Source organism: Ambystoma mexicanum, chromosome 7p, assembly GCF_040938575.1.
Source record: "Ambystoma mexicanum isolate Mex_15411 chromosome 7p, UKY_AmexF1_1, whole genome shotgun sequence".
In the NCBI taxonomy this organism is placed as follows: Eukaryota; Metazoa; Chordata; class Amphibia; order Caudata; family Ambystomatidae; genus Ambystoma; species Ambystoma mexicanum.
This window is the reverse complement of record NC_090939.1, coordinates 872256042-872274414: the sequence shown is the minus strand read 5'-3', so window position 1 is coordinate 872274414 and position 18373 is coordinate 872256042. Positions and strand designations below refer to the sequence as shown.

At 47.4% G+C, this 18373-nt stretch overlaps 1 protein-coding gene across 3 annotated transcripts in view; it reads right to left on the bottom strand.

Annotated features, from left to right (window-relative positions):
* Nucleotides 1–14516: 14516 nt before the first annotated feature.
* Nucleotides 14517–18373, bottom strand: part of RPS6KA3 (ribosomal protein S6 kinase A3) — a 1283345-nt gene continuing 1279488 nt past the window's right edge. For all 3 annotated transcript variants that reach the window (XM_069637077.1, XM_069637076.1, XM_069637078.1), the window contains exon 22: nucleotides 14517–16143. In XM_069637077.1, coding sequence (XP_069493178.1) covers nucleotides 16018–16143 — 126 coding nt within the window. In that variant the 3' untranslated portion in view covers nucleotides 14517–16017. The remainder of the gene's footprint in view (nucleotides 16144–18373) is intronic.

Genomic DNA, 18373 nt, shown 5'->3' with positions numbered 1-18373 from the left:
AGATAAACCACACCCCAAGCGTGAAGCTCTGCTTCGCGTTAATCTGCATCCAGTAGCTGAACGCTTACAACCGAACTCGAGCCACAGATCTGTAAAACAAAGAAAGAATTGCATTAGAATCAATTAAGACATCAGAATAATTACCCTGCTGACAGGCGGCTCCTCGCGGCTCTCAACAGCTCCGGACCCATCTCCACCCAGATCCGGCTTATCCCTCATTCCAGCGCCGGCGCAGTCCCTCATCTCGGTGCCGGCTTCAATCCTGCGCCAGCTTTATCTTCTTTCAGGTAGCTTGCGGCTCTGTCTGCTCCGAGTCTTTGACACCTGCAACGAAAGGCAATCAATACAGGCACGCATGCTGAACCGGCAGCAGGAGACAATCAAGCACTGGCAGGTACGCCGCCGTGTATCTTTTTTGAAAACAAGGAGCAGCTGATTCCAACTAGGAACGAATTAACACGTTGCACACATGTTACAACAGCAGCAGTGTTGGCAAGCCGCGCTCTGCAGACTGTAGCACAAAGCACTCACAGAAGCTCCACAGCCTCCTAGAACCTCCAGATCAGCCAGTCAAGGTCCCAGAACATTTTCTCCACGGACGTCACACACAGTACTACAGGTCACAGCTGGCCTGGACCGGACACCAGTGAAGTAACTGGTGCACGTGCGGACAGAAGACCTGTACCCCTGCAACAGACGGCAGGACGGAGAGCCCAACAACACGTAAACCTAGGTGAGTTTAACACCCATAGAGACATCAAAGGGAGGCAAGGGAAGTGTGGGGGCACAGAGGATTTCAACCAGTTACATCTATCTCCCCTCTCTCCAAGAGAAGACCGAGCTGCCCCTACTCCCTTCATCCCAGAGCAGGATCAGCCTACCCGAAGGCCCAGGCGCTCCCGCAGAAGACCACAAAAGACGGCAAGCATTACACTGTCTGGGTCTCACTGGGTGCTACAGAAATTCCAAAGGAAATTATGGGAGCATAGCTTCTCCCCTGAATGTCATCTCCTCTCCAAAGTTTCCTAAAAAGGTCAGATGGAATGAGGAGTGTGCCAAGGCATTTGAAGGATTGAAACAAGCCCTCTGCAAAGCTCCAGTCTTAAGACCTCCTGATTATAGCCAATATTTTATTATACAAACAGAGGATTCTAATATAGCGACAGGTGCAGTCTTAAGTCAACTAAATGAGCAAGACAGCAAACACCCTATTTGCTGAAGCAAATACTGTTCTCTGCCTTGCTCATCCAGTAAAAACCATAAGGACTGTGAAACAAGGTAGGCAACCATAGAGCCTGAGTGCTTTGCCATTGTGTGGTCATTGAATAAGTTTAGGCCATACTTGTATGGTTCTACTTTCCTTATTGAAATTGACCACAAACCCTTGAGATGGTTAATGCAAATGAAGGGGGAAAATCCTAAATTACTTAGATGGTCAATCAGCCTCCAAGGGTTTGATTTCATCATTGAACATAGGTCAGGATGCAATCACCAAAGGGCTGATGGTCTCCAGAAAGTATAAATAACTGGAACAGAGATTCATCCAGGAGTAGATTAAATCCTCCTATCCCTTATTCAGGGGTGGGTGGGGAAGGAGTGTTAGGGAGAATGTTCATTTCTGTGCCAATTCCCTTTAACCTTAGAGACCCCCGCCCCATCTCTTTTGCTAGTCCTGGGGCTTTTTAATTTTAACTCCTGAGAGTGGGTCTTTTTTCCTCACTCTCTCATGTGTTTTGTCTGAATAGGATTTTTGAGTTTTGCTGTTTAATGGAGTTTGGTAACCTTCCTAGACATCTGCTTTTTGCATGGTGACACAGCACCTTTTGTGCAGTGCCACTGAGAAGTCCCTTGGACTTCTTTTAATGTTTAACTACATTTTCTTTGGTGAACTCTTCCCAAGAATATTAAGATGACCCCGGTCTTACCTTTTCCTTTGTGGGTCCAGCTCACACCACCCTATGTGGAGTGCTGGGGGTTACATAGTAACTCCTTTAACACGAAAACCAGCGGGGAGAGGGGACAACCCTGTTGCGTGCCGCGTCTTATTTTGATAAACTCTGAGCTTTGGTCATTGAGTATAAAACTTGTCGATGGGATCTGGTAGTTGGCGACCACAATCCTTGTGAACTCTGGGCCGCATCCGAAGCCTTCCAGAACCAGTTTCAGATATCGCCAGTCCATGCTATCGTAGGCCCGTCTGGCATCCAGAGCGGCCGCTGCAAACGTTTGTTGTGTCGTTCTCTCCATGTCAATTACATCTATCGCTCTTCTCACATTGTCCTGGGTGTGTCATGTGACGAACCCCGCCTGATCATCATGTATTATGCTCGGAAGCACTTTCATCAGTCTAGTTGCAAGGATTTTTGCATACATTTTCGCATCAGTGTACAGTAATGCGATGGGGCGATAGCTGGAGCATTCGCTGGGGTATTTCCCCAGACCTTACCATATCTGGGTCACCAAACCCTCTTCTCTAGTTGCGTTGAAGAGCCACGTCAGTGGGGCTAGCAGCTGCACGCGAAAAGTTTTGTAGTAGCAATTTCCAAGACGGTCTGTGCCGGGGGCCTTGTTTGCTGGCAATGCTGAGATGTTGTCGCTGACCTACTGTGCTGAAATTGGGCCCCCAAGACTTAGCCTGTCCTATTCTGAGATCTGGGGTAGAGGGATAGAACGTATATAGGCAAGTTGCTGCGCTGGATCAAGATTCTCGCTGCGGAGGAGTTCCTTGTGGAAATGCATCACGATTTCCATTTTTTCATGCTCTGCCGTACATGGATTTCCATGCTTGTCGTTCAACTGGGTTATATAGTTTCAGGTCTTCCTTTTTCTCCATTTTGTAGCTAGGAATTTATTTGCCTTGCCCCCATGTATGTAGTAGATTTGTTTTGTGTTTAACAGAGATTGGGTGACTCGTTCTGCCATGTGGTTCTCGAGTAGGGCTCTGAGCTTCCTGAGCTCCCGCAGGGACTTTCGGGATTGTCAGGACTTATGCCGGGCTTCGGCTTCCTTCACCTCCTTTTCCAGCTGGTGTATTACCAGGGCTCTTTCCCTGTAATATGCAGCCGCCTGTGAAATAAACTCTCCCCTGATCACCGCCTCCCATGCATCCCAAATCACCCGCGACTCCTTTCCCATTTATCATTTTCTTTAAAGAAATTATTGATGGAGTTCGCTATGTGGGTTCTTATTGCTATGTCTTTCACTAGTAGTTCATTTAGTCTCCAGGGTGGCTTTTGTTTATGCCCAGCTTCCCCCCACTTCACCCCCACCAACACTGGAGCATGGTCCGAAAAGTATTCCACCCAGATTTCTACCTTTGTTATTTGGGGAACTAGAGTTGTGGAGACCAAATCATGTCTATTCTGGAATAGCCTAGGTGGACGGCCGAGTAATGGTATATTCTCTACTTTCCCCTTGAAAGAACCGTCAAGTTTCAACTACACCCATTTCCCTAAAGAAGCGACCCAGTGCCTGCCTGTTTTTCTGATCCGCTGCTGTGGAAGGGAGTTGTCTAAAATCGGGTCCACAATGCAATTAAAGTCCCCACCTATAATCAGTTGGCCCTCGCACCAGCTGGCAAGTTTACCCAAATAATCCTGTTATGAATATGTCTTGCCGCTATTGGGGGCGTCTAAGGGAAGGATTGTGTGTATGCTGCCCTTTATAGTCCCTTTGAGCCCGAGGTATCTCCACTCTTTGTCCCTCCAGAGTTGTAATTTTTTTAATTCTAATGCTCGCCCTATCAAGATGGCTACTCTCCTCTTTTTCCCCCCACTACTAGATGCATAGTATTGCTGTGGGAAGGCGCGGTGGGCCATCCTCTTCTCGTCTTTAGGGAGGAGGTGTGTCTCCTGCAGGATTACTATCGATGCCTGCATTGCTCTTAGTCTTTTAAGAATTACCCAGCATTTAATTGGCAAATTTAGCCCGCGTATTCAGAGAAACTACATTCGACTCAGCCATTCTTAAGTAGGGGGTGGATACCCGTTATTCTGGCAGTGCCGTGGGCTACCCTGCTGCCTAACTCGCCTGCCGAGTCCTACCCGTCCTGCACTCTGAATGAACCTTCCATGCTTTGGATCCCTGAAACCATCCCTGCTCACGCCCCCTCCCTCCCCCTCCTCCTCCTCCTCCCTCTGACTCCTACCCCCTGTCCCCCTTGTGACCATCGTGACCGGTATTTCCAGGAATCCCCCCCCTCTAACAACCTGGGGTGTTGGATCACTGTACGATTCACAAGTTCGAGTAACCTGAAAGTTTTGTGACTTGGGTTTGATTCCAGAGATTGGCTTCACCTGTCTCCGCACAGGCAGCCTCTAGGTTTGTACGTTTGTTGCCAGTTGTGACTTTACGTTGCTGTTTATGGGTTATAGTTGGAGGCCCTATCTATCTCTGCTGAGCATCCTCTTGTGATTGACTGCTTCGTGGGCCCATTAATTTTGGTTCTCTCCTGGGCTTGCCCCTTCGAGCCGTGGACCATTCCCAGGGCTTTGCTCCAGCGGGCTGTGTGTTTTGTGCCGAGCCTGTTTCCCCAGGGTTCTGGTCCTCCTCCAGATTCAACAAGGAGAGGCTCTCCTCGCAAGTGCTAATTTTCTGCTGTTCACCCTCCGAGCTAAACATTAGACCAAAAGGGTACGACCAGCTGTAGGATATGTGCTTTTCCTGTAGGGCCTTTGTCACCGGGAGCATTAGTCTCTGCCTGTGGAGGGTTGAGAGCGCCAGATCTTGGAATAGCTCGGACCGACTCTGGCAGGCCCTTATCCCTGATGTTGGACCGTTGCAACCTATTTTCGAGGTCCTCTGCCTGCAGTTCGAGGTTGTTTGTGGCTGCCGCTATTTGATCCAATAAAAGGCTGGTCTGTTTGGTTTCTTACGCGAGGTCGGAGAGACCATTTTCCATCGTGTCCACCCTGTCTCCCAGCTCATTCACCTCTTTGCGGACCTCTTTTAGGTCTTCCCTCAGCTGACCAATTTGGGACTGGAATGCCTTGGTCATTCTGGTCTCCATGCCCTTTAAGCAGTTCAACAGTTCGTCCCTGTCGGGATCCATCGTACCTCAGGATATGGGTGGGGTTATTTCTGTTGAATTCTGTGGTGACGGTGGTGGGATCTGCACCTGTAGCTGCTTTTGTCCCCAGCACTTGGCCAGCTGGTTCTCCTGTTTTTTGGGTGAGCCTTTCACTTGTGGGGGCGCACTCGTCCTGGTGCCTGGCATCTAGGCTGTCCGAACGTATTCCCTGTTTAATCAACCCGCTACTTAGGTGTTTGTGTGGGCAGGCCTGCTGAATCGTGGGCGTACAAATTACTGGATTGGTGACTTGTCCTGTTACGGACACCCCAATCTTTGTTCCCCCCTATAGATTGCGACTGGTGCTTGCTTTGGTGGGGAGATCTATTCTTGGTACCTGCAGTTGGGGCCCCCCCATGAGCTGTGTGTGCTGGGGCTCGGCTCCCACATGTTGCTGGCGACCTTGTGCTTGCTACCAGTTCAGAGTGGGTGTCTTGGAGCCTAGGAGGTCAACACTCTGGGTGCAGGCAGTTCTGTGTGGTGTTGTCTAGTATAGCTCTCCTGTGGTTTGCAGTGCTATATACTTGGTGGGGCTTCAGAGTGCCAGAGACTCACTCCATGATCTATATCGCCTGCTTTTGGTTAATTTTTCCCTCTGAAGGTCGGGGGGTAGGATCTCTCCCCTCTTCATACTTCACACACTGTTCTCCAGGGATCCGCCTGGAGCAGAGGGACCACTGTCCGCCTCTCTCCCATCGTTTGTCCAAGCCCCGATACACGGCTCCTGAGGTGGTCGGGAGCCGCCTCTCCTGGTCAGTTATATTTGTTGGGGGGTGCCTACCTTCCCTCACTGCAGTCCGCGACTTCATCTGGGGTAGCATCACCCGCTGCAATCTTGCTGGGTGCCTCTGCTACAGCTTTGTCTGCGCGAGGGAGGCGGGTACACCCACGGACAGGCCCCCGGCTCTACCCTGCCTCTTACCGTTCTTCTTACTCCGGGCCAAAGCGTGCACCAGGGTCGGGTGCTTGGTGGTTCAGAGCGGCGGTCCGAACTCACCCCCACCTGCTCCGCCTCGCTCTCGTCTGATCTCCCCTCACTGCTGCTGATCCACCAATTGGGAGCACAGAGGAGCCAACCGATCCCCCTGCCCCAAGCGTGTGCCGCCAGTGCAGATGATGCATGCCCCGGAGGGGCTCTTCCTGCCTGCTCCCAGTGCTCTGCCATGGCCGATGTTCCGTCTTCTATACGGTCTGCACCAAGCCGGCCTCCTCGAGCCGCCCACCCAAGCTCCTCCTAACAGCACCCGCGTGGTCGGTCATTCTGCTTTCCCGCTCCGTTCCTCACCGGGGCTCGCCTTAGGCCGGCCTCCGCTTTGGGGAGCGCTGCTTTTCTTTTCAAAGGGGCTCGGTGGGCAGCCTCCGACCCCCTGCCTGCTCTGGGCTTGCTCCCGCCACCACCCGGGCTGCCAGCATTGCGCAGGGTCCTCTCCGGTGTCACCACTCGCCGGCTTCCCTGCAACCCGCTCGTCCACTGCGGGCCACCGGAGCCCCGGGTTCGCTCTAGGGAGTCTTCTCTTTTCCCCGCTCGCACCTTAGGTGGTCCAGGATCACGAGTGTCCGTGGTAAAGACAGCTACTTTAGCTGTTTTGCATACCTTTTGAGTCCTGTCCATGCGGAGCACAGGGGATGTGCGTCCACTTCAAAAGGCGGCCATCTTGGAATCCTCATGTTTCTTCTTTATAGAAGTCCACTGGGATCAGGTCAGGGCCAGCCGCCTTCCTTGGTTTTTGTGAGTTCAGGGCATTTTTGACCTCGTCGACTAATCAGCCAGAGAAATGGTTGGGTTCGATCATTCTCTTTTTGTCCAGGCTCAGTCACCGCTAGTTGGTCAAGGTTTGCATATAGTCTAGGGAAGTCCACCACTCTTCTGCAGAGATGTGCCATCGGAGAGGCTGGTCGGGATTCTGCTCCCGTGATGTTACAAGTCTCCAGAAGGCTGCACTGTCTCCCTGCTCCAGTGCCCTACTGGTCTTGGCTGACTTTGCTTTTTTTTGTTAATATTATAGCCTTATATTTTGCCCCGAGGTCCTGGAGGCAGTGCTTGTGCAGGGCTGCACCGGCTCTTTTGCATGACACAATGGCTTTCTTTGCCTTTCTACAATCATCACAACATACATTTGGCGCTGTGCTCTTCACTTTTGGTAGACCTGGTGCCTACTTTAGAAAGGGGGCCAGTTTCTTGCTCATTAGCTTGAATTCTGTAATGATCATTTTGTTAGACAAACCGCTGTTGTAGATACTCCCCAGGTTGTCTCGGATAAGAGTCATACACCTCTGGCTTTAGGACTCTTTATCCATGTAGCCCAGTTCATAGTTTTCCTTACACTATCGCAACTTGGCTCCTGTCCTGATCTGGCTTTGACAGTGGTCTTGTTTTGCCTTTTCACAGAGATGCAGCACAAGCGGATAGTGATCACTCTCGCTTCTTTATGGTTCGAAGCTCCAGTCCTTAGAACAGCTGGTGCCTGCAATGAAAATGTAGCCGATACGCAACAAACCATTATAGCCATTGAATGTTACTTTCGCTGGCTGGTCGCCTGGTGTTCTGCCATTACAGGCTCTTAGGTTCAGATTTGTAGCAGTGCAAGCGGTTTTCAGCGCCCATCTATGGACCCTTTTTGGCTGATCAGTCTTGAGAATTGGAATAGACCAAGCTACGTCCTGATCATCCCAAAGCTCTAATGTTTCTTTCAGAGGTTCAATCTGAAGTTCATGTCACCAGCAACTATACTCAATTCTCCCTGGAGGTTCACGGGGATGCTTTGTTTGATCAGCAGGAATCGGTCAGCTTCTTTTGTTGCCACCGAGAGAACCTGCAAATCTGTTGAGCGGGTCTCCACATTGGTCATCTTGCACCCAGAGTTTATATCAATCCAAATCTGTTGCCCCCCCCCCGATGGCCTACCCACCATACCCCCAGACACTAATAGTGTAGTTCACATACCCTTGGAAATTCACAGAGCCAAAGGACCAAGTGTCCTGGAAAACCAGCACCTCATGTTTTCTGGGAAAGTTACATCAGTCCGTTCAGATATAACTATTGAGCCCTTATATTCCAGGAGGTAATCTTTGTCGTGTGTATAGTTGTTTCTACACAGCCTTCTTGGCTCGGTCAGGCAGTCTGTTCCAGGTTTCTTATAGCATAGCCCCAGCCGTGTTCCGCTTCAAACTTATTCCCCCTCTCATTATCTTCAAGGCATACCGTCAGTTTAAGACTCATCTCAGCCAAAGCAGGTGAGCAAGCACAGAATAGAGATGCAATGGCGGATGAAGCCAGTTTGATAAGTGCCCAGTTTGTGGGGCTATTTCACTTTGGTAATTCCTCACATACTAGGTCCCTACGTTTGATTGATGTGAGCCAAAGGATGTCCTTCCATATTGCTAGTAATCTGGATCGATTTAGGAAGGGGCTGGCAGCCGTTGGTGACAGTTCCTCCAGTTTGACCAATCAGCCGAAGGGTATTCGGGGACTTAGGTTTTGCAAAGGACTTGGCGGTCGCTTACATGTTCTTTACAGAAATCCATTGCCGCATATTTCGTTGGCAGTGGGCCAGGCAGACTATTGGAAGTGTGTATGCTAACTGAGTGTCATTTGTGATGTTGGTTTCAGCCTAATTGCCAGGTTGCCTGGTTCCTTGCGTCTGGGCCTCTACATGCCAACTCTCTGCTCTGATGTTGCTCTTTGTTCATTTGTCCATAGGGCCCCTGAGTTCAACGTGCCTTGTAATCCCATTACCCAGTTCTTTTGTAATGGTACATGGGGGTGGAGAGGCAGATCAACTGGGCTTCGCAGTGCCTTTCGGCCCGGAGGGAAACACCACTCGCCTCAGCCTGCTCGAGTGCTTTCCTTTCACCAGCCTTCTCCCATAGCTAGTAAGGTGCTTGGGACGGTAGCCTACGAGAGACAGCTCTAAGTGCTCCGGCTCAATTGCATCCTCTTCTGATGCCACAATTACAGTTAGGGTATCTTTATGCATGGTGACGGGATGGGTCGAGAATGCATCAGATTGCTGTGGTTCCATTGCTATTGCCGGATTACTTGTTGGAAACCCGAAGGCGTTAGTCTCGGCAGTTTAAACACCTTCTGCTGGAAGATGGATATGGGTCTTGGTAGATGTTATTCCTTGTGTGCTTAGGTCCGAACTGCTGGCCAGGATAACATATACAACTCTTCTGATAATATGTTTTAGTTCTTGATGTTCTGCTTTCAAGTTTGTACATGGTGAGCCCAGCGCCCCCACTTTAGAAAGGATGGAATTTAAGTGGGACGTTAGGGCGGCATGAGGACCCAATTCTAAGGCACAGTCACCCTTTGGTGCGGTGGTTGCCACTTCCGCATTAGCACTTTCCTCGCCAAAGGACATTGAACTTGAGGCCATGGCTGCAAGGTTAGGGCTAGCTGACAGATACCACCAAAGCTGTCGTCATACTTTTCTTGGTTCTGTCCCAGCGACTTGCACTTCAGGTCAAGACAAAAGTTAAGCAGTGAGCCGTCGTTATCAACCCTAAAGGAATGGTGCCCCATTGTGGTCTCAGGATTCACTGCGGAGTCAGCCGAGAGGGATAATAGTGGGTTTGCGTCAAGGGCGGGGCCGATGGTAAAGACGCAACACTGAGGTCGATAAATAGGTGGTGATTTTGTTATTGCTTTCCAGTATTGTTACTGACAGCACCGGGTGGGTCCCTTGTCCCTTTTTGGGACATGGTTGGGCTTGCAATATCTCCACCAGTAACAAGGGTCTGCTGCACTGAACCAGAAGGCATCCAGCTGGAACAAATTCTTAAGTTCACAGGTACTGTGGGACACACTTTACTTATCTGTAACTCTTGTTCTCCAGCATGGGTCTGGCATGGGTTCACATGCTCATGAATATTCCCTGCCAGGCTGGGAATCCGCAGTAAAAGAAAAAAACAGTTTCACTTTCACTTACAAACTGTATTTCTCCTTTAAACCAATCGCTGTCCTCTGGGTCATACTGCCCTCATCCAATGACAGCCCTCTCACTAAGTGCCTCCTCTGACAGCCATCTTCAGATTTGGTAAGCACGTAAAGTGGCAGCATGACCAAGAAAAGCAGCAGAGGGGTCGGAGGGAGGGTTCGCATGTGAATCAATGCCAGACCCATGCTAGAGAACAATAGTTACAGGTAAGTAACTTGTTCCTTCTCCAGCATGGGGTCTGGCATGGATTCATATGCGCATGAAAAACGAATTCATAACCGTAGTTCACAACCACGGAAGGTGGCAAGGCAATGAACTCTTACCTCTAGAACAGACTAATCTCAAGCGAACAGGTTGCGTGGCACTGCTTGACTCTTGACTCCTCCATGGAATCCCCGTCGATGCAGAACATCGTGAAGGTGTGCTTGGTTCTCCACATAGCATCGATCGCTCTGGCGGAATGGGCTCTCAGACGGCCGTGCAGCGGTTGGTTCACCAACCAATGACAATGCATGATGCAGCCGGAGAGCCACGTTGAAATTGAAGCCTTGGGGCAGGGCCTTTCAAAAGACCAAAGTTCACAGACAGTTGTGAAGTCTTCCGAAACCCTTTGTGCGTGTCACATAGAACTTCAAGGCACAAGCAACGTCCAGCGAGTGCAAGGCCCTTTCAGTTGGTGACAAAGGTTTCGGGGGAAAAACAGGTAATACCAAAGGTTAGTTCAGGTGGAATTCCGACTGAACCTTCGGCATGAAAGAGAGGTGTATCCGCAGCACCAGCCTCGATTCATGGAAAGTCTGGTATGGCTGCTTGCAGGATAGGGACTGGATCTCACTCACTCTCCTGGCAGAGGTGATGGCCACAAGGAAAGCTGTTTTCCACGAGAGGAACTTGAGGGGTCTGATGCATCGTCTTGAAGGGGGCCCCATGAGCCTCATCAGAACCACGTTGAGTTCCCACGCCAGTGCAGAAGCCTTCACCGGCAGGAAAAATCTTCGAGACCACAGCAAAGATCTTCCTGGAGACCTGGTGTAGCAGGAGATAACTGCCAGATGCACCTTGCTAGAAGCGTGTGCCAGGCTGGCCTTGGCCAAAGAGAGCAAGTATGGAAGAATGTGCGTGCCGTTACCCTTAGCGGGGTAATCTACGTGACTGGCAACACGTAGCGAAACGGTTCCACTTGTGACCGTAGCGCTTCAAAGTAGACACGGCCTTGGCGAGGACCGCTCTGCAGTCCAGAGGCAACAGGGTCTGGGGGACCATAGGAACCACGCCCAGTGGCATCCTCTTCTGGATCTTCGACACCAAGGTATGAAGGGTCAACAGAATGTCCTGAGACACATCCTTCAGCTGAGCTGGCGGGATCGGAAAACCAGGCCATGCGCTGTCTCAGTCGTCGCCTCCATCCTCTTCCACGTCCTTGTTGACCGTGTGCAAGGACTCCTGGTCCTCAGTCTGTGGACGAGACGTTTGTGGCTTCTGCCACAGCCTGCCGTGTTGGGGGCGGGGGGCGCTGTTTCAGGGCCTCCTCACCCCACCCTCTTTTCCCCCCTATGGGGCCTGAACCAGCCCCCCCCCTTTCTGGCGTGCCAGTAGAATGCCAAAGTCACTGCGGCAGTGTCGCGCCTAGGACGCAGTAAACTTTGTGCTTCAGGGGCTACCTTCACAGGGTCAGCTCCCTTAGCTGCCGTTAGAGCAGCTGCCACCGAATCGATAGTCAACGAAGTCTTAGCATGCGTTGATTGGCGGCCTTCTCCGTCTGCGGCCTCTCAGATTTCTCCTGCAATTTGGTAGATTTCCTTTTTGAGGAGGAGCTCGATTGATGGCTGGCAATGGATGGTGAGGTCGATTGCGCCCTATCTTACTTAGGGCCCGCTTCCGTAGCGACCCGGTGGACTCGAACTTGCAGTTCTTGGCATGGTCTTGGGCCCCCATGGATGAGGCACCCTCAAATGACTGAATACCACTCCTCGAACCAGCCGGTCCTGGGTGAGACATGACCCTGCTCGGGGCACAGGGCAAAGGCCTTAGCGTTACGCCACGCTGCCAGTCTACTGTGCCTGTGCGTCGTTTCTTGGAGAACCCCAGGAATATCTCGCACTCTGCCTCCTTATGGTCTGGGTGCAGGCAGTAGAGGCATTGAAGTTACTTGTCTTCCACAAACACGTTCCGTAGCCCACACTTGGTGCAGGGCTTCAAGAGGGACCTTCCCCTCCTCCTCCTCGGTCATGCTTGGAGGGCATGAAGTGGGCCTAATGGCCTTCTGGAAACTTAAGACGATCTTTGTCCTTGAGGGGTGCTGAAATTCACTGACAACGGATCCCCGCTATCAGGAACAAAAATGGAACCTTTTTCTGTCAAAAACACGAACAAACGTAGAAGTAACTCGCAGAGCAAACTAGAGGACTCCCAACGCTGAAGCGAGCAGTAAAAATGTGAAGATGGCTGCCAGAGGAGGGGCTTAGGGAGGGGGCTGTCATTGGATGGGGCAGTATGACCCAGAAGACAGTGATTGGTTTAAAGGATAAATACAGTTTGTAAGTGAAAGTAAAATGTTTTTTTCTTTTAATGAGGATTCCCAGGCTGATGACCGGGAATATTCATGAGCATGCCAGACCCCACGCTGGAGAAATCGACCTTTTGCCATTTGTGGTGCTTCCTACCTTGGGGAGTGCTATTGTACCATATTCTGAGTTGACCTTAACTCACTTTCATTGGCCTTTCAGCTTGTGCTTTTTCAAGGCGGCGACTCTTTAGTTGCTGAGATTTTCTATTTGAACTATTGACTATTTAAAGAGATTTTCTAAGAAGAGAGCATCAGAACTTTGAACTGGCCTATTGATTTTGGCTGTCCTGGCTCCCAAAAGGCCCCCTTCTGAACCTATTGGCTTTAGCATAGCTTGTTCCCTTACAGGTTTTAATTGTTGAACACTATTATTGCTGTGACAAAAGACTGCATGCATCCCTTTGGGAGAATCTGTTTTTATAGAATACCGTTATGTTCTGATCTAACCATTACCTTTCCCTCCCTTATAACTGAATACTGCAAAGGTGATATAAAATAAGTTATTACTGACCTCAAATGTTTTCGCATTTTGTGCTGGAAAATGTATAACATATGAAAGAATTACTCACCTGCTTTATTAACTTTTTTTAATTGAATCCCAACTTGGAATGAACGTTAATATTAGTTACTGTTTTTTAAAGAATGCTTCAAACATCTTTGTTTGTATATACATTTTATATAAACAAGTGTGTGTTTACTTGGATACCTGCATTTACTGATTTCAATGTACAGCTCACATTACCCCTCTTAAGATAAGCCTGGCTGCTCAGTTACACTACCAACTTTTGTAGTACAGGCCTATATTAAAAGGTGGGATACCCAATACCAAGAGATAAATCTTGTGTAGTCACACACCAGTTGGACTGCACCAATTCTTACCAAACACTCTATACTAGCCATTGGCAAGTGACAATCCACTCTTGGCAAGTAAGAAATTGTGTGTTGTTCGTATTTCGAGAATAGTGTGGGGGAGTGACACTGTATGCCAGCCTAGTAGCTTGTAACTTGAATTTTGGGTTCTGTGTTAAAATATCCCTAGAAAAGCATCCCAAAGTAAAAATAGAGACAGAATGGTAAAGAAATCGAACTTCATAGTAATTAATGTAAATAGTGATAAACTTTTAATCAAAGAGGTCAAAAGAACGATTTCAGATTTTAATGTATAATAGACAAAATGTTTAAAGAGTACATTTCACACATGAAAATATGTGTTTTGACAAATGGGCTAAAAAAAAAAATAGCTTAATATGGCATCCTTCCTAATGAGCCTTGGAACTATGGCTTGGCTGCAAATACACTGGTTTTATTTCTACAACTGCCCCCCTTGTTGTGAATGCGAGGAAAAGGGCTCCACTCATTCAGGATTGAAGATAAAAGGTCCTGAAGTCCAGCAGAAGGGCTGGGGGTCTCACTAGGAGGGGGGCTGAAGCATAAAAATGATAAATCTCCCTATCACTAGCTTAAGCAGGAAAAATACCAGAGATTAACTATCTAAAAAGTACTGCATTCTGCCTGGATTTCATGATCTGAAATCCCAGTTTTCCTGTAGGAAGAGGAGCTTCATATGTGCTGACCTTATATATAAAACTGCCCTTTTCAGCACTGCACGCTTTCTTGTTTCTGCTTTGCGGTCAACATCGAATCAATTCCCTCTATTTTGTATGTACTCTTGTGCGTTTACAAAGTCATCTTTCTGTGTTATCAAGCAAGGTACATGCTCTGTATTTCCAAGTTTTACCTTCTGCTATACAGTGTTGATCTTGAAAATATAGCAAATATAAACACACATTTGTTAAAAAAATCTATCATTTGAATTGCTATTGTTTTTGTTGTGCCTTGTAATCAACATGACTATCACTGTTCGCTGAAATTGATTTGATGTATTAATGAGTTCCAAATTTTACCCTTCGCTCAGGTGATAAAAGCAGACAAGACGAGAAGCTGGTTGTCTATGTTCTGAAAGTTTATTCATTGTATAAAGTCACTTTCTTAGGATTACAAAACCTGTCTCAACAAATTTACAAGCAATGATTCTTTTTCTAGTGCCTTATAGATCGTAGTTACCACTGGAACTGTATACACAGTAACATGATTGCAAGATTTGGAGTAAAACAATTATTTAAAGTATTTAATAACTTACTATTTAAATTTAGTTGAAGCAGTTCCAAAACATTTTAGGAGACAATCTGTATGCTTGCAACATTGTATTATTATAGCTCTCAGGTATATCTTAAATTCACTACACATGCCATGCTCCGAAAACTAGTATAAAGTATGATTGTAAAGAACAGTAGAAAAATATTTTCTCTGTGATTGTGTAATAAAAAAAACCCATTTGAAATACTCTCCCTACCTCAGAAAATAAGATAATTACATCCCTCACATGTACAACTCCCCTTTCAGAAGGATAGGAGTTGCAAGATAAAGCTAATAAAAGCACATTAACGAGTGGATACTCACCCATTGATAACTCCACTTGACCATAGAACAAAATAATACCCCTGTGTTGAATACTGGTGAGTCAGTCTCCCAACAGTAATCTATAATTCATAGAAAAAATATCTATATCTATTTCTTCATGACCCAATGAAATATTTAAACTTAGCCATTTTAAATACTGCCAATAAAAAGTTCAGTACAGGTTTTTCGTAACTCTAGCGATTATAAGGTAAATACCTCCACCTTTACAGTGTATATATATTTATATATATATATGTATACATTTATTTAGATAGAATTATTCTACTTCAAAGACTTTGTCATTCATTCCTTCTCATACACTGACACACATTAACTGCGCTTCTTTTTGCTCTGTAAGTGCATGTTATGGCATTACATTCAAAGGCTGTTCAACAGCCAGGTTTTTCAGAGCTGACCCAACAATACTGAATATTTCCAAGTGAATTCTCTACCCAGATACATGTCTAACCGTTCTTTTTTGTACAAATACTAAATTATATAAGGGTACTTAAAAAACAACAACAAAAAACAATAAATGAATTAAAAAACATACAAATGTTGGATGGTGCAAAGTACAATAACATAGTTATGTAAGCCAAATGTTGCACATGAATCATCCATCATTGGAAGTAACAAATGTTTTAAGGGACAAGAGAAGTTCTGTATAAAAATAATGCTTTGTGGTGCAAAGGGTCTTAATCAGTGTATTTTCATGTCAATGATAAAATCAATTGTTCTTATTGTTCTCCAAATGACGAGCGTTCTATGTAATTCGGTATCCATTTGATGTTCCAGCTGAATAATCAGTAAATTCAGTCCCTTGCCATCAACAGTTTAAAGCAAGTAAAAGAGCAAAGCAGCAGCATTTTGGGTACCAGCTGAGCAGAGTTTTTTTGAAGGCATTTCTTGTTTAGGTGACATCTCTGGCCTTGGCTTGTGCTTTCATCCTCTGCTGTGGTACCAAATGTCTGGTTCAGTTCACTTCAAAGGGCTGTTGAGGTAATTTTCTTTACACCTCTCCGCTGAGCAAGTGTAGATCGACCCACAGGTTCCAAAACTGGAGACAAAGGATTGCGGCTCAGTGCAGAGTATGTTGCTGCCATGGCCCCCTATGGATTAAAGGAGAAAGGTAAAATAAGATCGAATTGATGACAATCATGGAATCTTGACTATGGCAATGGCATTAAGTTGCATTCAGCTAAAAATAGAGCTCTTTCCAAACCCATTTTCCATGAGATTAATGCATTGAACGCCCATAGAAAGTATATCTCTGTTAAATTAGGTTCATGCCTTGGTAAAAACCTATGCAAAACGTGTCATGGTAATCAATTTTTATCTCGAGGCTACACTACTTCAAAATCATGCGCCATTGTGACAATGGGTACCATTAAGTAGAGGCAGACCCCCCCCCCCTCACTCCAAATGTACCACCCTACATATTCAAAACATTATGGAGATTATATGCAAGCTCACTTCCCACAATCTGAGGACAATAAATCAGATACAGCTTCTGTCTGTCTGTTAAATGCCTGCATATCAGATACAGAGAAGGAAAGAAATTAAGCAAAGCATGACGTATTTAGCAAGTGCTAGGGGCTTTAGTTTCCAATACAGAGAAGACATGGCTTAGAAGTTCAGACCAGAACGCTCAGTGGGGCAGGGTCAAACTGTCATTTTTCCCTTTAAACAGGGCCACAGATAAGATAATTATGGGTTGCTGCTGTGACTGATAGTAGGAGCACCACTAGTTAAGACTTAAACATTTCCATCTCATTTTGTAATATCCCCCCAAAAAAATGACCTATCTGTAATGTTCTTTCAGATGGTCTTTCCACCCAATGATTTCTCAACTCTGATCTCTTACTCGCAGCACAGCTCATCTTCGGAAACTGTACCACCACCAGGGAGTGCAGCTGAGCTCCGTATCAGCTCCGCCCGACACCTTCACATGTTCTGCACTGTATCAGACATCGGGGTCAGTATATATCAAGGCGTTGCTCCCTGTGACCTCAGTTCCACACTTTCACCTAGCACTGACACTGAGGGACCGTGGAACCAATGATGTACTGGCTATCTGTTAAAATGGGCAGTTAGGGAGGGCAATGAGCAATCCGTGGGAGGAACATCCGTCAAAAGAAACAATCACTCAACTCTTGGTAATGTTATTTCTGATGGACGTTTATCCCACTGAATCCTCATCAATGATCTCTATCCCACCACAGCTGTTCTCCGGAAACATTTCTGCCATCCTGGGCACATCATGCTCCACATTTGCTCCGTCTAGCACCTATATGTGCCACGCACCAGATAGGACATTGGGTCCAGTATACATAGCGACACTGCACCCAGTGAACTCAGTTCCACCCTTTTCTCTAGCACTCAGAAGCTGGGGGACTGTAGAACCGATGGTGTATTAGCTTCTGGCAAAAGGGGCAGGTACGGAGCGTGATGTGGAGTCAGTGGGAGAAACATCCATCAGAAAGAAAGAACATCAACGAGAGAGAAGCAATTTGTTCTTCTAATAGACTCCTTCCTCATCTATTCTCGGGAGGATAGCTCAGGGGCAACATGCTGGTCTTGGGAGCAAGATGATGCAGAGCAACACAGGTTCGATCCCCAGGTCCGTGCTTCGAAACCTCTGGGTATTAAGCATGCTATAAAAACCAATTCTAAAAATTATAAATTATAATGAAGTATGTACCCTGGATGCCACCTAAACCACTCCAGGGGACTGCCCTACCAAACCAGTCATCCTGGCCCGCAATTAAATCTAAGCAATAATGCCTAGCAAACGTGTTCAGAGACGCCCACATTGCTAACTTGCACATGCCCAGGCCCGGAATGCCACTGCGAGGCAGAGGTGGCAGCCACTCCTCTGGTAAAATGAGCTCTGAGCCCCTCAGGCACATCCTGCCCAGCCAGATTGTAGCATTCTTAGATGCAGGGAATGCTTCTCCTAGATGGGGTCTGTTTGGTAACAGCCCTGCCAGCACGAGCACCAGCGTAACCAACAAAAAGTTGCTCACGCTTCCTAGCCTCTCTAGTATGAGATGTGTAGAACTTCAGGCTTCAGGGCCCAAACCGTGTCCAGCTGATGGGATAGTTCTTCTGCCTTTCGAAGCATGAGGAGGAGGAAAAAACAGGAAGATAGATCTTTTGAGAGAGATGGAAATCTGAGACCACACCTTTGGCAGAAAGGAGGGTCTCATAATGTCACATGGTCTCAACGAAGTAATGGCAACCGGGAAAATCACCTCCTTAACAGAACATGAATGCAGGGGCTCAAACGGAGCACCCATAAGAAAGGTCAAAACTAAACTCAAATCCCACGCCGGAACC